The sequence below is a fragment of the Oenanthe melanoleuca genome, linkage group LGE22, assembly GCF_029582105.1.
Source record: "Oenanthe melanoleuca isolate GR-GAL-2019-014 linkage group LGE22, OMel1.0, whole genome shotgun sequence".
Classification (NCBI taxonomy): Eukaryota; Metazoa; Chordata; class Aves; order Passeriformes; family Muscicapidae; genus Oenanthe; species Oenanthe melanoleuca.
The window spans coordinates 543803-564885 of NC_079363.1; the positions used below are offsets into that span (position 1 = coordinate 543803).

At 53.8% G+C, this 21083-nt stretch overlaps 1 protein-coding gene and 1 long non-coding RNA gene across 2 annotated transcripts in view; both read left to right on the plus strand.

Annotated features, from left to right (window-relative positions):
* Window positions 1-8638: 8638 nt before the first annotated feature.
* On the plus strand, window positions 8639-10022 carry LOC130265868 (uncharacterized). The gene is made up of 3 exons (XR_008842690.1): window positions 8639-9200; window positions 9272-9579; window positions 9621-10022. It is a non-coding gene; the product is annotated as an uncharacterized LOC130265868 (long non-coding RNA).
* A 10892-nt stretch (window positions 10023-20914) lies between these two features.
* LOC130265827 (histone deacetylase 7-like) overlaps window positions 20915-21083 on the plus strand; it is a 4394-nt gene continuing 4225 nt past the window's right edge. Inside the window, exon 1 of the mRNA XM_056515140.1 lies at window positions 20915-20997. Within this exon, the coding sequence (XP_056371115.1) occupies window positions 20915-20997 (83 nt within the window). The remainder of the gene's footprint in view (window positions 20998-21083) is intronic.

Sequence of the window (21083 nt, forward strand, 5' to 3'; positions counted from 1 at the left end):
CACATGGACAGGGGCTGGGGAGAGCTGAGCTCAGGGCACCTCAAAATCCCCCTGGGGTTTGATATCTCCTGGTATTGACCCTGATATTGGAGTGAAGCACCTGCAGGGCATAGCTGGGGCTCAAATTGTGTTCAAATTCCCAACAACAGAGGGGCTGAGCCAGGCTGCACCTCCAGAACCTGAAACACAGGCACAAGACTCTGCTTGTGAGTCTGGGACACCCCAGCTCTGCCCCTTGGACCCTCCCCTGCAGTGCCTGTGTCAAGAAAATTAATCCAGCAACACCAGAGGTTTATATCCAAAAGGGAGACAGAGGAGTCCTCTTGGCTTTATTCTAATAAAGGGAGAGGCCATGGGACATTCCCCTGGGATCTCTCAAATTTTTGCAGGACTCAGCCTCCTTTTTATCCCAATTTCCCTCTCTCTTTCCTCATTGGCTGAGGAACTTGAGAGGCACAGGCTTCCCAAACACCTGATACTTGAGATTCCCCTCTAATGCACAATCCTCCCTTTTAATCTTTAATTCTTATAAAATTCATGGTTTTCCACATTGCTTCTTTCATCTTCCAGTTTCCAGTTTCATTTACCAGCAAGCCTACAGCTTGTTGGTAAAGGCAAGTGTCTTTTTCCATTCATCAATCAGTGGAATCCATCCATTGTTTCTTTTATCTCTCAGCTGCTCTGCTTTGTGTCTCAGAGCACTTCCCTTCTCTCAGGGGATGTGGCAGCAGGATTTGGGCTGCTGGGAGCCAAGACTTGGGTGTAAGAGCCTAAAATGAGGGACGTGGAACTCCAGGCTGTTTGTTGTATCCAAATGATGGAGCAATTTATTTATTATTTTAAATGCTGTTTGTTGTATCCAAGGGATGCAGCAATTCACAGGTCGTGGGTGACAGAGCCCAGCCCACAGCTGTGGGTTCATCTGAAATCTTTCTCTGGTTCTGGTTCCAATGCATTATTTACTTTTCATTGTAGATCACTTTAAAACATGACAACCAACCAATATTTTACTACTACCTACAGCCTATCACAACCACTAACATTACCATATTAATGTCACTATTTTCCAATCACCAAAAGTTTTGTGTGTTACAGTTTAAGCTAGAAGCTGTTTTAAATTTTTTTTTTTTCGGTGGCAAATTCTGAGATCTTTTTTCTACTCGAAACATGGCATTTTTATTTGTCTGCAAAAATCTTTTTTCTTGGTAAAAACATATTTTGTTTGAGATGGATTTATCCTCTGCTCTAAGTCATAAAAGCCCCTTCCAACTCACTTGCTCTTTGCCTTTTATTTACCCAGTGAGACTGGCTCAGCAATTCTTTTCTTCTATATCAAAACTTGCTTTCATTTCTATTCCTTTTTCAGATTCTACATTCCAAGATATTTCTGTTATACACACATATCTGTGAGATCTTCCTGTCAGATCCTTATCCTTCCCAACAACTGGGCTCTTGCCAGCACATCAGGTGAGATGGGTCTGGCTGGGCTCAGGACCCTGAGACTCAGCAGCACAACCTGGGCTGGAAGGGAGGAAGGAGATCCTGAAGGAGATTTGGGTGCTGGGGTTTTCAGCAAAGCTCAAACTCTTACCCAAAGGTTTTCCAAAATTTCCCTGCCCCTTTTCGCTCCTAAACAGCACCTGGGACTTGCTCTGGGCTTGTTGGTGACAGAAATAACAGTGTGGATTTTCCAGCATATGGGCAGGACCCTGCTCACCCCAGCACGGTTTGGGTTGGGAGGGACCTGAGGGGCACCTCCCACCCTCCAGGTGAGCGTTCCTGCTCTCTTCACCTTTCAAACACAAAGATTTTCATCTTTCACCCTCTTTCTTCCTCCTGGGAGACGTTGGTCAGTCATCTCAATTAGCCAGGGTTGCCTCACTTCCTCAGCTCTGGAGAAGTCTCTTTGTTCAGCAGGGCAGCGTCTCTTATCTCCCGCTGCCCTTTGAGCAGCTCTGCTTTGGGCAGTTCCTGCCCGTCCTTGCACCTGACATGCAAACGATGCAAAGATCCAAGTGGGCAAAAGTTTGTGGATCTTTTGTAGGAGCTGGCTGAGCCCTGGAGCAGCAGTCACCCTCTCCTGGGCACTCAGTCCTGCGGGCTGCTGGCCAAGCTCCTTCCTCAGCACAGCCACTGCCTTTTCCCCCTGTGATCCTTATTTTATTTTCTTTTTTCCTGTTTCAGAATACCAGCTTCTTTTATCTGAGAACAGTGCCATTAAAATGCCATGAACAGGAATTTTCACCGTGTGCAGGGCTGGCATCTCTCTTAGAGGTGGGAGAAGGATGACCACACTCCTTCTTTTCCACTGCCATTGTTCCCATTGGCATGAAAGGATAATTAATGCTCGGGCTGGGAATTGCCAGGACAGGCTGAGTGTGATTCTCTAACCCAGGAGCGGGGCAGGGAGCCCAGCTTCTCTCTCAGGAGAGTTTCTGTGCTCTCTGCACAAAGCAGGGCAGCCTCGGAGGAAGAGGTGGGGTCCATCCCTTGGAAGGCTCCCAGGAGGATCCTCCTGGCTGCTGGAGGTTTTCCTTCCCTCGCACAGAGGCAAAACCTGAAGCCAGACCCACACGAGGCCAGCTGTGGGTGGAGCTGGGGGTGAGGCAGGAAGAGCATCAGGGCTCTGAGCTGAGCCCTGAAGGTCCCTCAGCAAGGTGAAGGGAGAGTTTTCACCTTGGGAAGGTTTTGGGGGAGGGAGCTCCCGGTGGAAGGAGCCACCTGGAAAGACTCGGGTTTGCAAGCCCTGCAGGAGAGTCCCTGGGTTTCCTCCCCACTCTCCTGCCTTCCTTCTCACACTCATCATCCTCAGGGACTCTTGCAGGCTGTGCTCCCAGCGTGAGAGCAAAGCTCAGAGCTTCAGGGTTTGAGCTGCGGCCCCAGCTCCCGGCAGATCCAGCAGATGATGCTGTGTCCCTGTCCCTCAGCATTTCTGTGCCATGTCCCTGTCCCTGTCCCTCAGCGTTTCTGTGCTGTGTCCCTGTCCCTCAGCATTTCTGTGCCATGTCCCTCAGCATTTCTGTGCCATGTCCGTGTCCCTGTCCCTCAGTATTTCTGTGCTGTGTCCCTCAGTATTTCTGTGTCATGTCCCCATCCCTGTCCCTCAGCATTTCTGTGCTGTGTCCCTGTCCTTCAGCATTTCTGTGCCATGTCCGTGTCCCTGTCCCTCAGCGTTTCTGTGCTGTCCGTGTCCCTGTCCCTCAGTATTTCTGTGTCATGTCCCTGTCCCTATCCCTCAGTATTTCTGTGCCATGTCCCTCAGTATTTCTGTGTCATGTCCCCGTCCCTCAGCATTCCTGTTGTGTCCCTGTCCCTCAGCATTTCTGCAGATCCAGAGCAGACACTGCTGGAAGAAGCCGAGCCCAGGATTGTCACTGTTTTGGGAGGAAGTTCCCATCCCAGGCTGAACCTCAGGGCACTTTTCTGACCCCGAGGTCCCCAAACTGGGCACTTGTGCTGCAGGAGCTGAGCTCTGTCCCTGGCTGTGCCCTGGGATGGGACTCGGAGCCTGATTTAATGGCAGGGGTGGAACAAGATGAACTTCAAGGCCCCTTTCCACCCAAACCATGCCGGGATCTGGTGTATTTATTTCTCTCTGGCTCTCATTTCCCACCTGCTCTCTCAGACTGCCCCGTTTCCCTTCGTTTCTCACCGAACAATTTCCCTTCCCACTGGGGCCGGGAGCGCTGGGTTAACGCCACCGTCATCGGGTGTCAGCGCTGCACAAGCGCTTAACCCTCTCCGGGATGGGAAAAACAAAAGGAAGAAGAGGCAGAACCGAATTTTGTGCTGGTGACGCTTTCTCCCGGTCAACAAACAAAAGTTTTATGAGCTGAACCCTCTGGGTGCTGCATTCCAGCTTGGTAACATTTCGGTAACACATTGCAAACGTTTGACTCATAGGAACTTGGACGGCTGGAGCCGGGGGAGGGGGAAGAGCGTCACATTCCCATTCCCGGGCAGGGTTTGGATGTAGGATTTTTATTATTTTTTTTTTTTTTATTTTTTTTTAAGAACGGAAACTTCTCTCTGTTTAATGAAAAAAAAACCAAACAAACAAACAAAAAAAAAGTGTTTGAGCCTGACGACGTCCACTGGAGCTCGCATTGTGTTTGGGAGTGAGGGGCTGGGGGGGGGAGGGCTCTGCTGCCAAGGGAGGGACCCGGGGCAGCTGAATTCTCTTTTCTTCTGCAAGTTTTTTTTTTTTTTTGGTTGTTTTTTTTTTTTTTTTTTTCTCCCTCTGTGTTCCCAGGGTAGATTTGGCTTTCTAGGTTTGATAAAGCATTTCCTTCCATTGTCATTCTATACGGCCTCTGAGCCCTGCGCTCGGTCCCTCCCCTTTGCCGTCCCCTCTCTCTCTCTCTCTCTCTCTCTCTCTCTCTCTCTTCCTGAACTTTAGTGAATCTTGAGATATAAAGAAAGCAGCTGCCTCCCTTAAGCACAGCTTGAACAATGAGACCTCCTCTCCAAGGGCTTTAATTCCTCTGGATGCAAGGACAAAGCCAGGGTGAGTAGCCTGGGTGGCTCTGCCGGTCCCCGGGGTCCGCTCCCGCAGCTCCGGCTCCTCTCGCTGCCCCCGGCTCCGGAGGGATCAGGTAGCTCAGGAGCCGATGCTGCGAGTGTATAATCCCCAAAAACTCTGTCAGCACCTCCCGGGGAAGAGCTGGCGCTGCCCGCGGACGCGGTCCCCAGGGATGCTGTCCCCAGCTGTGCCGCCCGGCCGTGACCCCTGGGTTTGGGTCACCACGGGGAAAACCCGGCTCTGGGCAAGGTGGGAGGAATCCCGACCTCCAAGGCAAAGGAAAACAAACATGATGCAATCAGGCGTGGGCTGCGGGAGGGGAAGATTTTCCCCGGCAGCTTCGGGGGATGCTGAAGTGGAATTCGGGAAGGTGCTGAGGGGGAAACACTTCGTGCGGATGCTAGGGGTGCAGGAGGAGGGCAGGAGTCGCAGCGTGTGCCCTGGGGTCTGGCTTTGCCCCGGGGATCTCCTTGGATCGTCTCACCCGCAAAAAAAAAAAAAAAAAAAAAAAAGCAGGAGGTGAAATCCGGGACAGCTCGCAGGAGCCTGGCTCGTGTTGATGAAGGGGATTCGGGACAAGTGATGAAGCTGCTGCTGGATGTGCCTCTCCCAGGACGGGGTCCCTCCCTTTACCCTTCCAGAAAACCCGAACTTGTTCCCAAGGGGGTCTGTGGTGTGCTGGTTCAGCACACAGCCCGAGTGGGATGATCTCCAGGCTGAAAAGTGAATTTTGTGCAGCCAAACCCAGCCCAGATGTTGTTATCTCATAGCTCCCCCCTCCTTTGAGTTTCTCCTCTTCATCCCGTGTGTCTCCAGCATCTGCTGGCTGGGATAAAACATGATTCACAGGATCCTGGGCCTCGTAAACAGGGAATGATCAAACAAGGCATAAAAGAACATTTTTATTGCTCATTAGGGCTTCTCTAACCCCGTCTGGGGCTCTGTGTAGGTTCAGGTAGCTGCTGGAATGGGGCATGTTCTTGTGGTGCAAATGTCAAAATTCTCCTGTGCTCTGCAGCACAAAACTTCTCAAGACATGACTGGAAGTTCTCTGCAGAGCTCGTGGTTTGTGCAAAGTCCTTAGAGTGCCTGTGCAGTCTGTCATGGGGCAACTCAGAGTAGGTTTGATAGAGCTTTGAGTTTTTCTCTGCAATTTCTGCTCTAACTGGGACCAGTTCCTTCTGTCCCAGTGCAGCTGTGTTTGTTTGTATTGCTTGTTCTTGATCTCTACTAAATCCATCAATTTTGGGCAGCTCTCTGGTTTCTGGTGTTGTGGGATTTAAGGTGAGTGTGGCAGGTTGACCTTAAATCCCATGGACTAAGCTGAAGGACGTGGATAAAACTGTACTTTAAAGCAGGATGAGGTGGGTGAAAGGAGTGTGCCCAGGTTTAGGACTGACCAGAGCTCAGCTCCCTCCAAAACTGTTGTGACTCGTGTCTCCAAAACTGAGGTGACTCGTGTTAATATAAAAGCAGATTAAACCTTCAGATTTAATGGAGCTTTTCAGAGTTCTGTTCAGAGGCAGAATTCTCTTCCCTTGCTTTTCAGGAGGCAACGAGTACCTGACCACCAAAGTCCTCCCACCTCTGTGCCCTGCTCCCCTCCTGGCAGCCTCCAGGAGCTCATCCACGCTCCTGGCACTTGCACAATGAGGAAACGGGCCAGCATTTCCATATTAGCAACCAGCTTTCCAGGAATGTTGCATGGATTTCCCACCAGGCTGGGGCTGAGGTGCTGCAGGAGAAGGACCAGATGTGGTTTGGGGAGCCTCAGATGAGGGTTCAGGGGGCAAACACCCCCAGAGGCCGTTCCTGCACAGCAGCTCTGGGTTCCAACCCTATCCTGGTGCTTCCAGGACCTTGCTGGGCTCCCCATCCCTGGGAATGCTCAGGGTCCCACTTGGGGGAGATTCTTGAAGGACAAAAGGGATCTTGTCATCCACTGTCATGGCATTTTGGCCACATTCCCATGGTGAGGCTGAGCTTGGGGTTGTCCCGTGTGGAGGGGAAATGGGGACAAGGTACCTGGAAATGGCCACCTGGGGTTGGTGGCACGTTGGGGTTGATGGGAGGTGTCTGAGCACTCTCAAGGTGCACAGGGATAGGAGGCAACAGCTGCCCAGCTGTGATATCAACAGCTGGACTCGATCTTGGGGGCCTTTTCCAGCCGAAATCATTCCATGACTTAATTTCCATCTGCCCCTCCTGGACAGACACAGCCATGCTTTGTGTTTGCATGGTCAGGGAGATGCACCTTAAATAAATATTAATTAGGCTCGGCTAATTCATCAGGAGGTTTACTTTCAAAGCAAATAAAACCAGAAAGCAGCCATAGAGCCAGGAAACAGGTAAGGTTATTTACTGCCCCAACAAACCAGGCGGGTGAGGCAACAAAAATCGTGTCTGAGCTCAGCCTTCGGTGGTGGCTGCACCTGATGGTTCTCAGATCAGCAGCAAAATAATGAGGTTTTGTGTGGTGGCCACACAGAAAGACCCTTGTGGCCACAGGCATTCCCCCATTTTTGGGATTGGCTGTCCAAAGCTGTCTGTGATTCTGGAATTGTTATTCCCTCAGTCTGGACCTGGATCTGCTTTGCTGTTGTTTTGGCATCTCCTAAAAGTAAAACCCCCAGAGAAGAATTCCTCGTGCCTGTAAAAACCATCCTGGGATGAAGCTACAGCAGATCCAGGTGGGATTTGGGGGGCTGCCCTTTGCACCCCTGGATTGAGGGTGGAGTAGGAGGAGATGGAGCCTGGGGGTCACCAGGTGCAGAGATGCAAACACAGTCCCAGGACAAGCTTGGATTTCCCATTCCACTCTTTCTGTCCTCATTTCCAGGCTGAGGGGGGAAGTTTTTTCCAACCAGCCTGGGTTTGGGAAAGCCCAGAGCACTGCAGGCGTGGGGAATGAGCAATGGTGGAGATCTGGGGGTGGCTTGTGGGAGCTGGGGATGGACAGATGGACATGGGGATGGAAGGATGGACATGGGGATGGATGGACGGACAGACAGAGGCATGGATGGATGGATGCATCTATGGATGGATGGATCTATGGATGGATGGATGGAGGATGGATGGATGCATCTATGGATGGATTGATGGATGGATCTATGGACGGATGGATGGATCTATGGATGGATTGATGGACGGATCTATGGACGGATGGATGGATCTATGGATGGATGGAAGGATAGACTGATGGATCTATGGATGGATTGATGGATGGATATATGGATGGATTGATGGATGGATGGATGGATCTATGGATAGATGTGCTCCTTCCCCAAACCCAAGAGCAGGACCCTCCTCCACACCCCCACAGTGCCAGCACAGCCTGGCGCTGCCCGTTCCCTCGGGCACAGTGAGGGGCAGGGGCTGAAGGCCCTTTCCAAGTTTACAAATCTCCTATTTTATTTTTGGCCACGTTTCCCTGCTGCTGGAGCCGGCCCAGGCTGGAGCTGTTGAAGTTTTCGGTGCTTTGTTTGTTTAATTGAAGTGCTGTTTGTTTTTGATCACGGGCATGAGATAGGCGCTTCCTCTGCAGGCAGGAAGCAGTGATTTCCTGTTCTGTCCCCAGCCAACTCTCACTGTGCAGGAAACCTCGCTCTGCTGAGTGGCCACTTTTCGTGCAACATTTTTGGAAGGTTTTACCTGGTGTTGTTCTGGGTTTTTCTCTTTTTTTTTTTTTCTCTTTTTTTTTCCCCTTTCCGCCATGAGCGGCGCTGGTGTTGGGTTCCTGGGAAGGACATGTGGAGAGCCTGGAGTCTGCACCCAGCTCTTTGACAAAAATTCTGTTTGACAAAAATTATTCTGTTTGACAAAAATTATTGTTTGGCTTCAGATCTTTTGTTCTGTTGAGAGGCTGGTTGGTTCACCTTGAAGTGAACCTTTTTGTTGGGTTTTTTGGGGGGAACGCTGCAGCAAAGTGTGTTTGTCCCAGGTTGTTTAAACCTGATGTCACAAGGAGAGCCAGGACAGGACCTTAATCCACACCTGGGTCCCCCTGGCAGCTTCACCTTGCTGTGCTGGAGAACCTTTAGGCAGAATTGGGGTTGTTCATTCTGGAGAAGATATATATATATATATATATATATATGTATATGTATATGAGGGCTGACCTCATTGTGGCCTGAAGGAGCTGCAGGAAAGACAGAAGAGACCAGGACAAGGGACAATGGCTTTAAACTCCAGAGGGCAGGGTTAGAGGGGATTTTGGGAAGGAATCCCTCCCTGTGAGGGGTGGCACAGGCTGCCCTGGCATCCCTGGGAGTGTCCAAGGCCAGGTTGGACCGGGCTTGGAGCAATCTGGGATAGTGGGAGGTGTGGAACAGGACAGTTTTTAAGGTTCCTCCAACACACGTGCCCAGGTCAGTCCCACAAACCGCCAGAGAGGAGTCAGGGATGGAGTTTGAGCTGTGTGGGTGTTTCTGGGTGTTTCAGGTTTTCCCATTGGATCCCGAAAAAGTGGAGCCGCGGCTCCTTGTTGTTACAGGGACGTAACAGGGGTGTTGTTACTCAGGGACATTGTTACTCAGAGGTGTTGTTACTCAGGGATGTTGCTACAGGGATGTAACAGGGGTGTTGTTACTCAGGGATGTTGTTACTCAGGGGTGTAATGGGGATGTTGTTACAGGGATGTAACAGGGGTGTTGTTACTCAGGGATGTTGTTACTCAGGGGTGTTATTACTCAGGGATGTTGCTACAGGGATGTAACAGGGCTGTTGTTACTCAGATGTGTTGTTACTCAGGGATGTTGTTACTCAGGGGTGTAACAGGGATGTAACGGAGATGTTACTCAGGGATTTTGTTACTCAGGGGTGTTGTTACTCAGGGGCGTAACAGGGATGTAACGGATATGTTACTCAGGGATATTGTTACTCAGAGGTGTTGTTACTCAGGGATGTTGTTACTCAGGGGCGTAACAAGGAGGTAACGGAGATGTTGTTACTCAGGGATATTGTTACTCAGAGGTGTTGTTACTCAGGGATGTTGTTACTCAGGGGTGTAACAAGGAGGTAACGGAGATGTTGTTACTCAGGGATATTGTTACTCAGGGGTGTAATGGGGATGTTGTTACAGGGATATTGTTACTCAGAGGTGTTGTTACTCAGGGATGTTGTTACTCAGGGGTGTAACAGGGATGTAACGGAGATGTTGTTAGTCAGGGATTTTGCTACTCAGAGGTGTAACAGGAATGTTGTTACTCAGCCTGTTCATCCTTCAGCAGCAAACGCAGCCAGGCTCTCACTCAGCACCCAGAGGTGAAGTGCTGCAGTGTCAGATGGCTCCAGCCACAGGAAGCCCGGACAGACAGACAGACACTGCAGCATGTGAGAGCCCCAGGGCAGCAGATGTGACCATGAGCAGAAAGAACTTCCCTGCTCCAGGTTTTAATTATCTGGCTGCTCTAAAGGAGCTCCTCTGTAGGGTTTGTGATGGGAAGAAGCAGCGGCTGCAGGAGCAAAACAGGGAGGGGAAAGGGTGAGCAGAGCTGCTCAGAGCCCCCAAAATCCTGAAAATGCCCCTGAATGGAGAGGGGATGGGAAGGAGGGGATGGAAAGGAGAGGGGACAGGCAAGAGGGGATGGGCAGGAGGGGATGGGGCAGGAGGGGATGGAAAGGAAAGGGGACAGGCAGGAGGAGAGATGGGACAGGAGCAGATGGGGCAGGAGGGGATGGAAAGGAGGGGATGGAAAGGAAAGGGGACAGGCAGGAGGGGAGATGGGGCAGGAGGAGATGGGGCAGGAGGGGATGGAAAGGAGAGGGGATGGGCAGGAGACTGGATGGGGTGGGAAAGGAGATGGTCAGGAGGCAATGGGCAGGAGAGGACAGACAGGAGAGATGTTCAGAGGTTTTAGACAGAGTTGTGCAAGAGCAGCTGGCCGTGCCCTTTTGGCTGCAGCAGGATGAGAGGGCTGGGGATGCACAGAGGGAGGGCTGGGGATGCACAGAGGGAGGGCTCGGGATGCAGAAAAGGAGGGCTCGGGATGCACAGAGGGAGGGCTGGTGAATCAGAGAGGGAGGGCTGGGGATGCACAGAGGGAGGGCTGGGATGCAGAGAGGGAGGGCTGGGGATGCAGAAAAGGAGGGCTCGGGATGCACAGAGGGAGGGCTGGAAGCTGCAGGGGGAGGGAGAGGCCGGGACGCTCCCGCCTGTAGCTGCTCCAACCCCGGAGCAGTCCAGCCACGATTTGTGCTCAGAACCATCCAAGGAAAACTTTGTTTGGGCTGCTCTCATGCAGCCCCAGCCCCGTTCAAGCCCACCCCCTCATCCCCCTCTCCTGCCCCATTCCTGGAGAGCTCTCTCCACTCCCCAGGCCCCTCCGGATCGTTGCACCACTGACATCATCGCCGGTTGCCATGGAAAAGCCAGGTTGTCCAAAACACGACCCCTTGGCCTCATCCCATGTGTGTGAGGAAATGAAGGTTTTATTGCACATCTCTAAATGGAGCAGAAACAGCCGGAGCAGGAACTCCAGGCCCCCCCTGGGCACGGCTGCCTGGTCTGAGACTCCCTGCTGGGGAAACTGGGACCTGCTCTGGGGTTATGAGGCTGATTTGTGTATTTTATTATTATACAATAATATAATGTTATTATTATATTAATAATAGAATAGATTTCTGAGTTATTTCTGGTCTCTGAGCTCTATGTTCAGACAACACCCTGAGGAGAGGCAACCTCTTCCTTTAAATTCCTCCCTGTGAGGGTGGAGAGGCCCTGGCACAGTTTCCCAGAGAAGCTGTGAGTGCTTCTGGATCCCTGGAAGTGCCCAAGGCCAGGCTGGACAGGGTTTGGAGCAGCCTGGGACAGTGGAAGTGTCCCTGCCATGGCACGGGTGAAATGGGAGCTTTGAGGTCTCTTCCAACCCATGCTGTGACTTTATGACCTGAAGCATTTTGGAGAGAGGCAGAGAAGCTGTGAGAGGCAGAAAACGGGAGGAAAAGATCCCCAGGTTGTGCCTGGAGCAGTGGGAGAGCCAAGCTCTGCTCCCACCTGAGCTGGGCTCACACTGCATTTGGAGGGACCGTGGCACGCAGGGAGAACTCCAAAGATGTTTGGGAGTCCACAGAGATTTTTCCTAAAGCTGGAAAAAGCTGTCCCAGAAGTGATGGAGCCAAAGGCCTCACAGATGGTTCAGGGAAGGAAACCTCAGAGGTTGTCCCGTGGCAGGGATGGGACTCTGCTCTTTGAGCAGCCTTTGTTTGGCCAGGGTCAGATTTGGGGGATGTGCTGGGAAATGAAAATGTGGTTTTGCACACCCCAGGTGGGGCACAGTGCTGGGCATGGCCAGTGCCTGCAGGGCTTGTTCTGGTGTTGTTTTGGCTCAAAATTTGGCAGTGCCACAGCTGGATCACCCTGGTGAGAGGCACCAGGAGCCAGCTTGGGGCTGGCAGTGCCACCCTCCTGTCCCCACGGTGCCAACCAACCCCTGGCCCAGCTGCAGCCTCCCCTGCCTGCACTGGGTGTTTTGGGGTTAAAAATAGACGCCAGATTTCGGTTGGTGAAGGCGGAGGCAGGGAGCAGGAGCTGTTTATCAGTGCCAGGGTTTCCCCTGAGCCACTGAAATGAGTCAGATAAGAGATGGGCACAACGTGCACGTCCCCCCTGCGCTGCTGCCGGGGCTGCTGCTCCATCCGCAGCTCCTGAGGTGTCCTGGGAGCCACAGGTCCTGTGGATGCTCCTTGGAGCTCCCACCAGACCTGGGTTCTTTGCAGCATCCTACCCTCAGTCCCTTTTGGAAACATTGCTCTCTGCTGTTAATCCAGAGAACAGAACCGTGGAATGGTTTGGTTTGAAGCTCGTCCTGTCCCATCCACAGAACCATGGAATGGTTTGGGTTTGAAAAAACCCTGAAGTCCATCCTGTCCCATCCACAGAACCATGGAATGGTTTGGGTTTGAAAAAACCTTGAAGCTCATCCTGACCCAGCCACAGAACCGTGGAATGGTTTGGGTTTGAGGGGACCTTAAAGCTCATCCTGTCCCCACCTCCTTCCACCATCCCAGGTTGCTCCAAGCCCTGGGCTGGAGCTTTCTGATGCTCCAGAGCCCTTCTCCCACATTCAAAAGCAGCAGATGGGGCCTTAGAATCAGCCAAATCTCATCTTTCAGAGGGGGTGGCACAGCCTGGCCAAGGAGGAGCTGCAGGAACCGAACCCTGGCGTGGGCAGCATCCCCTGGGCAGCACCCTGAGCTCCCCAGGCGGGTCAGTCCAGGGCCAGGGCAGGGCTGGGCACTGCCAGTGCACCCAGGACACTTTTCCCCTTTGAACCCCTCTCTCTGCTCAGCAGCAGCAGCAGTTTCCTGTTTGACTCACACCTGACACGAGCCGGGGCCTCTCTGGAGCTCGGAGCGACTGAATGGGGCTGTTTACAATTAGAGAGCGTGGGATTCCCAGAAAGAGGCTCAGACCGGACGTCCTGAAGCGAAATGCCCCGGGCGTCACCAGCTAAAAATAACCGTGGCAGAACAGCCACCAAACAAACACCAGGGCAGCTCAGACCCCGTGGCACAGCACCCAAATTGCAGCTTTCCATTCTTCCCCCCGGGCCGTTTTTTGGCATAACTTGGTGCTCCCCGTGCTGGTGGCAGTGATTTCTCTTGGTTTCTGTTTTGTTTATGGGAGTGGGGGGAGTAAGGCAAGGGTTAAAATGTGAATAATCCGAGTTTCAGCCAGAAGTGGCTGCTGGGAATCAGTTGAGCTCATGGAAGGGCTGGGGGTGGGTGGGGAGTGAGGCAGGAGCAGCTGCTCGGGGCTGGGGACTTTGCTGGGCAGCTCTGGGCACGGAGCTGGTGGCCAATGGCCACATGAGGTCATGGCCAGCACCAGGGAGGCTGAACAGTTCAGAGGCTGAAATTTTCCAGGAACTGAATCAGAGCTGGATAAGGGGAAGGTGTTAAAGTCAGAGAATGACAGAACAGAAGGGTTTGGGTTGGGGGGAACCTTAAAGCTCCCCCAGGTTTGAGGACACCCTCCCCTGTCCCAGGCTGCTCCAGCCTGGCCTTGGGCACTTCCAGGGATCCAGGGGCACCCACAGCATCTCTGGGCATCCTCATGTGGAGGAATTCCTTCCAAATATCAGACCCAAACTCCCCCTGTTGCAGTTTGGTCCTTGGTGCAGGGCTCAGAAAGGCACCGAGCTCATCCTGAGCTGAGCTGAGCTTTACCTGAGCTGAGCTTTGCCCAAAGCTGGGCACTGCTGCTTTTGTGCCTCTCCCCAATGCTCGTGGGCTGGAAAAAGAGACAAAAGATGGGTGAAAGCCAAAGGGCAGAGGAAGGATCCTGCAGAGGCAGCCCTGCAGCCAGTGACCCCCTCCTAACAGAGATTTCGGAAGGCAGGAGCTCCCGTTAAGGCACTTATGCAATAGGTTGTTACCAGAGGAAGTTTCTCTTTAACCCCAGGCAGTTGGTGGTTGATTTATGTCCTGCAGCTTTAGATTTTCTAGGTTGCAGTGGTGTTGCATAAGAAGATAATTTGACCCTACATTTCTTTAAACTATTTTTTTTTTCTGTTGGGATTGTCTCTTTCGTCTGCCTCTGGAGATGTGAAATAAAGGAAATTTTACAGCTCAGGTTGTGAGTGAACCCCTGAATTTTCTCAGAGGCAGTGCTGGGTTTGGACCCAAATCCTTGGGTGTCCTTGGACACTTTTCCTTGTGATTTTACCCCCATAATAAGAGCGGCTCTGTCTCTGTTTGTGCCTTTAATTTCTCCTGCTCTGTCTCAGCCAGTGGCTTTTGCTCTCCAGCAATAAACACAGCAGTGGGGAATACTCCAGCAATGGGATGCAGGGATGGACTGCTGAGGACAATTTGGCACCAAGTTTTTTTCTCAGTTCGTGTAGAGATCAGCTCTGGACTTAATGACCAAGCTCAGGTCCTTCCTAGGGATGAGCTGTCCCTGAGTGGGACTCAATTCACTTCATGGCAGGGGGACAGACGGGTCTTGTGCCTTGTGGCAGCTTCACTTGGGCTCTCTCCTGATTTGCCATTTGCCTTTAACCTGAACTAAAAGTTATCTGGACTAAAAGCATGCATCAGTGTTTGAGAACAGAAGGGCAATTACAGGGAGAAAAGCAATTTCAGCAGCATGGTGGGGGCAGACACGGCCCTGTTGTCTGAGCCACGACAGAAGGACCAGCCCAGGTTTTCCTGGGACAATTCCTGCTCTTTTCCAGCCTCCCCTGGTGCCCTTGAGGAAATCCTTTACACTCATCATTGCAGAACTGGGGGGACAGTGACCCCTTTCTCCTTCCACCTCTCAGGAATCAGAACCATTCCTGGTGTCTGTGGGAAATCTGAGCTGAACTTCTCCAGCTGAGGGATTTTTCCCTTCCTGGGTAAGTGTGGGTGGCTCCAAAGCTGCTCCAATTTTAGCCTCCCTGCACCACCCAGATGTTGCACTGGGCATTTTCTGCATCTGCTTCCAGGATTTTCATTGTCCTGGAATCCCTGGGTGGCCAATTGTGCCAGCGGGAGCTTTCACGGAAACAACTCAGGTTTTTTTTTCAGTGGCAGCTCCAAGTGTTTGCAGAAGGCTGGTAGAGCTTGTGGCAGCTTCATTTTATTTTGAAAGCAGTGAGTCCCCAGCTGGGTGTGAGAGTAGAACGAAAGGATGCGCGATGAAGCCAGCGGCGCAGCGAGCGGGGCCCGTCATTCTGAAACCAGGCATGGAAACTGTGCCGGGGAGAAAAGCTCGAGAGCAGGGCTGGGGCTGCTGGGCTCAGAGCGGGGCTGGGGCTGCTCAGAGCTGGGCTCAGAGCGGCTCTGCCGGGGCAGGACGTGGGGACAGCGAGCGGAGCCGCGAGGGCAGCGCTGCCGGCGACCCATGAGCGGCGACAACAAAGGTACAGACAGAGCCCTGTGCTGGGCAGCTCCCCCAGTCCCACCCAGATTTTGTGTTCTGGGGTGTCCTGTGCAGCTCCCCCAGTCCCACCCAGATTTTGTGTTCTGGGGTGTCCTGTGCAGCTCCTCTCATTCCACACAAATTTTGTGTTCAGATGTTTCTGGGTGTCCTGTGCAGCTCCCCCAGTTCCACCCAGATTTTGTGTTTAGTTATCTCTGGGGTGTCCTGTCCAGCTTCTCTCATCCCCCCTAAATTTTGTCTTCAGATGTTTCTGGGGTGTCCTGTGCAGCTCCTCTCATTCCACTCAAATTTTGTGTTCAGATGTTTCTGAGGTGTCCTGTCCAGCTTCTCTCATCCCACCGAAATTTTGTCTTCAGATGTTTCTGGGGTGTCCTGTGCAGCTCCTCTCATTCCACTCAAATTTTGTGTTCAGATGTTTCTGGGGTGTCCTGTCCAGGCTCCCTTCATCCAATCCATCTTCTGTGTTCAGATGTTTTTGGGGTGTCCTGTCCAACTCCCCCAGTCCCACCCAAATTTTGTGTTCCAATCTCTCTTCATCCTCTGCTCCCTGCTGAACATCTCTGCCCTCCTGCTCTCCGTCACGGTGAGAGAATTTGGGATCTCCAGGCCTGAGCTGCTCTGGAGGCCGAGGACAGGTGGAGCTGGAGGGGTCTGAGTGCCTTGTTCAAGAGGAGGCCCTGGTGGATTTTTGGGGCACTGTTCACCCCCTTTGCTGCCCCAGGGCCTGGCTGGTGTTTGCCAGGGGACACGAACGCTGTGCCTGTGGCCCTCACACCATCCCAGGGCACGCAGGGATTTAGGAACTTGCATCCTCAGAGGGCTTGGATTGGAAAGGACCAAAGATCCCCCAGTTCCAGCCCTGCCATGGACCCGTTTGTGCCTGGGGGCTCCTGCCTGCCCAGCCCAACGTCCCCTCTCAGTCTTTTTGGCACCAGCTCTGATGGGCAGTGAAGGGCTGGATGTGGAGATTTGGGTGACACAGCCACAAAGGGGATGGGTGACAGAGCAGTTTCTTGTTGTCACCCTCGGTTTGTCACCACCCAGCTCGTGACAGTCCTCACCCAGCTGCCCTCACCCTGGGGACCCCCCGGAGCAGGGACAGGGGGGGAATCTCTGCTTCCTTCATCCCAAAGCTGGTGATTCCAGCTTTTCTCCCTTCTCTTGTCATCCCCTGGCACCTCCTGGCTCTGTCTCTGTGGATGGGAAGTTGCACCAAGGCAGAGAAGTGCAGCTCACGGCACCACGGCTCGGGGAGGGACACGGTGATGGAAGAATTTATTGAGTTTTGTCCCGTCTCAAAAGTGCTGAAATTGGTGAAAATGCTCCCACACCCCCTCCTGGGAATTTCCAGCTAAATCCAATTGGTTTTGGTTCTCTGGGCTGTCAAAAAAGCTGAGCTCAGGCTGGGGGGGTCTGGCTCCCAAACCAGGACAAGAACTGGAGGATTTGGAGCTGTTGAAGTGTCAGAGCTGAATCCCGTGACCTGCAGAGCTCTGATTACAGATTTTGGATTTTAGGGAGGTTGATTTGGCAGCACAGCTCTGTTTGGAACACCTCATCCCCTGGTTTGAGGGATGGAGAGGGAAAGGGAGGAGAGGGAAGGACACAGCACAAGGACAGAGCCTGTCCTGGGATGCTCAGGGGGGAGACAGGGGAGGAACTTCACAAAATGTGGCAGGAAAACTTTCAATCCCAGACTGACAAAGCACCTCCAGGGCTGTTCTCAACAGGATGGGAACCTGCTGGTGGCCAGCAATTAGAGCAAATTAAGGTCAATCACAACAGTTTGGGACGAGCAGAGGAGGTGCAGCTGAATTTCTCCTCTTTCATCCCCTCCTTCCTCCTGTTTCAAAGTGCAGGAGAGGCAGCAGGGACGGGAGGGGGTCTCTGGAGGTGGCCAGGGAGGTTGTGTCACACCTGGGGGGTGACAGCCTCTGCTGCCAGCACATCCAGCAGTGCCCAGAGCGCACCAGATGTTTTTGTTCCTTCTCCTGGTGTTTAAAAAAACCAGAGTTTTGCTGGTTATTCTTCCCTTCTCTGGCTACAAACCCTCTGGGCTTTGAATAAAGGGAAATAATTCCCAGTCACTTTTGCAAAGCTTCCCAGTGAAGCTGTTTGGTCTGAGCTTCTCTAAAGAAAAAGGTGAGGAAGAGGAGGGAGTGGTCGATGTGCAGGTGCAATGGATTTCGCTGGCTTTGCCACGTGGGAGCTGCTTTTAGGTTATTTTCCAAAGGCAGAAATCTATAAAAATCTGATAAAACCCCTGTCCAGCCTGGTCTTGGACACTTTCAGGGATCCAGGGGCAGCCACAGCTTCTCTGGGCACCCTGTGCCAGGCTTCACCCTCACAGGGTGGAATTTCTCCCGAATTACCCATCCAAATCTACGGTTGTGAATTTCCCCCCGTCCTGTCACTCCCTGCCCTTGGGAACAGCCTCTCCTTGGGCTCTGCCTTGCTGAGGGTGCAGAGAGTTTTCCTCTGTTTTTTTTTTCTGTGCCTGAAAACCCCGTCGGGGATGCCTTGGGATGGGTTTGGTACCCCAAATATCAGAGAAATCTTTTATTAAAGGTTCATTAAAAGCCACCGAGTCCCGGCTGGGGCCGGGAGGGGGCGCGGGGCCACCCGGGCTCGCCGCAGAAACTTTGAGTCACTCGCTGGGTGTTTTGGAGCGAAATTCGGAGCCGCTGCGGCCCCTTCCCGGCCCATTGTTGTGGTTTGACAATCACATTTTCCTGTTTTTAAAGCAAATGTTTTTCTCTCCTCTGGGGACGTAACTGAAGCCCCGCGAGCGCAGCGGGGGAAGGTTCTCGGGGGGCTCCGGAATTGAGAGATCTGGGGGGGGCTCCGAAACTGGGAGATCCAGGGGGGCTCCGGAGCTGAGAGACCCCAGGGAGTTCTGGATCTTGAGAGACCCCAGGGGGCTCCAGACCCAGAAAGATCCCGGGGGACTCCGGATCTTGAGAAACCCCCCGGGGGCTCTGAGCCTGAGAGACCCCGAGGGGCTCCAGACATGGAGAGATCCTGGGGGACTCCGGATCTTGGGAAATCCCTGGGGGGACCCGGAATTGAGAGACCCCGGCGGGTTTCGGACCTGAGAGACCCCGGGGGGCTCCGGAGCTGAGAGACCCCGAGGGGCTCCAGACTTTGAGAGATCCTGGGGGGCTGTGGAATCTGAGAGACCCCGGGGGGCTCTGGAACCTGAGAGACCCCGGGGGGCTCCAGACTTTGAGAGATCCTGGGGGGCTCCGGAGCTGAGAGACCCCGAGGGGCTCCAGACTTTGAGAGATCCTGGGGGGCTCTGGAACCTGAGAAACCTCGGGTGGCTCCAGACTTTGAGAGGTCCTGGGGGGTCTCCCAGAACCTGAGAGACCTCGGGGGGCTCCAGACCCAGGACGAGCCCCCCGACCCCCCGCATTGCCCCTTCGCTCCCATCTCCCTTCTCTTTGCACAACGGTGGCAGCAGGAGCATGAAGGAGGCAGAAGTGTGTTTATTTAAATTTTTTATTAATTTTTACTGTTTTTTTAATTTTTTTTTTTTTTTTTTTTAATTTTTGTTAAGTCGACGGTTCCTCTTTGCCGCGCTGCGGTTTCACGCCCGGCAGCAGGACATGGGGGTATTTTTGTAGGTCTTATTCAAGGAGTGTCTATTTAAAACAAACTTTTGGGCCACTGAGCACGTTACCCCTCAGTTCAGAGCAGAGGACAGGGCTGGTGGGGAAATGGGGTGGCTGGTGGCTGCTGAAGCCCCCACAGAGGATGGATCCTCTGTGGTGTGGGCAGAAATGGGGCAAAACAAGGAGAAAACCCATTTATTATTCAAGTTCCCGTGTGCAGAGTGTCTCCACGCTCTCGGATTTGCATTGAAATAGGAATCATTTGACTTTTACTGAATGAAAATCAAGAAGTTTTAATGCTGAGTGGCGGCTCCGCAGCTGTGCCCAGTGTTTCCAGGCAGGATTCAGCCAGGGCTACAAACCACCAGGAGTGGGCTAACGCTTGTCCAGCGTGGCCAGGACCTGCTCAGCTGCTCTGGCCCCTTTTCCTTCCCTCAGAGCCCCTGGGATGTGGCACAAACCCCTCGGTGCCCCGTTTCCCGAGCATCTCCTCCCGCGTTGCCCAACCCAGGGCGTGAGCTGCTGCTCTGCTTTCCTACATCAGCAAATAAAAAAGGCACTGAGGGCTCTTGTGCCCCAATCAGCAGCTCGCCCACCTGCCTGCCGGGCCAGCCCATCCTGCTGTGCCTGGCAGGATCAGCAGCTCGGCCTCCAACCCTCGCACCCATCCCAAATTCTGTCCCCAGCAGGGAAAAAATGGAAGAAGGAGAAAATCTGTGTGTGGGCACCAGGGGGGCTCTGGGTGAACATCCTGGTCAGCTGTGCCCACCGTGGAGATCCTGGGGCTCCAGGTGAGCCTGAGATCTCGGCTCCAGGTCTGCCAGCTCCTTGCCAGGAGCGCTCTGGCTGCATCCCAAATTCCCAGCTCCATCAAGCCGGGCGGGCCTGGGACGCTGCAGGAGCCAACTCCCTCCTGCCTGGCACAGCCAGCACCTGCAGGGCCTCTCCTTCTCCAGATGCAGCAGGAAAGGGAAGCCTGGGGAGGGGATTGAGGGGTTTGGAGCTGAGGGGGAGCCTGGGGAGGGGATCGAGGGGTTTGGAGCTCAGGGGGTGCCTGGGGAGGGGATTGAGGGGTTTGGAGCTCAGGGAGAGCCTGGGGAGGGGATCGAGGGGATTTGGAGCTCAGGGGGTGCCTGGGGAGGGGATTGAGGGGTTTGGAGCTCAGGGGGTGCCTGGGTAGGGGATTGAGGGGTTTGGAGCTCAGGGGGTGCCTGGGGAGGGGATTGAGGGGTTTGGAGCTCAGGGGTGCCTGGGGAGGGGATCGAGGGGGTTTGGAGCTCAGGGGGAGCCCGGGGAGGGGATTGAGGGGTTTGGAGCTCAGGGGGTGCCTGGGGAGGGGATTGAGGGGTTTGGAGCTCAGGGGGTGCCTGGGGAGGGGATTGAGGGGGTTTGGAGCTCAGGGGGAGCCCGGGGAGGGGATTGAGGGGTTTGGAGCTCAGGGGGTGCCTGGGGAGGGGATTGAGGGGTTTGGAGCTCAGGGAGAGCCTGGGGAGGGGATCGAGGGGGTTTGGAGCTGAGGGGGAGCCTGGGGAGGGGATCGAGGGGGTTTGGAGCTCAGGGAGAGCCTGGGGAGGGGATCGAGGGGGTTTGGAGCTCAGGGGGTGCCTGGGGAGGGGATCGAGGGGTTTGGAGCTCAGGGGGTGCCTGGGGAGGGGATTGAGGGGTTTGGAGCTCAGGGGGTGCCTGGGGAGGGGATTGAGGGGGTTTGGAGCTCAGGGGGAGCCCGGGGAGGGGATTGAGGGGTTTGGAGCTCAGGGGGTGCCTGGGGAGGGGATTGAGGGGTTTGGAGCTCAGGGAGAGCCTGGGGAGGGGATTGAGGGGTTTGGAGCTCAGGGGGTGCCCGGGGGTCTCTGAGAGGTTCCTGGGTAGGGGGTGAATGTCAGAAGAGCTGCCAAGCACAGGGTGCCCCCCATGCCCACACATCCTGGTGTCTCCTGCCCCTTGGGAGGCCCTGCAGACATCAGCAGCCTCATCCTTGTCCTTTCCAGCTCTCTGTGAGACTCAGCAGCAGGGGGAAGCGGCAAAGCACAGAAAAGCCTTTGCTGGGGCACCACCACCATTCCCCACCCATTTCCCCCCT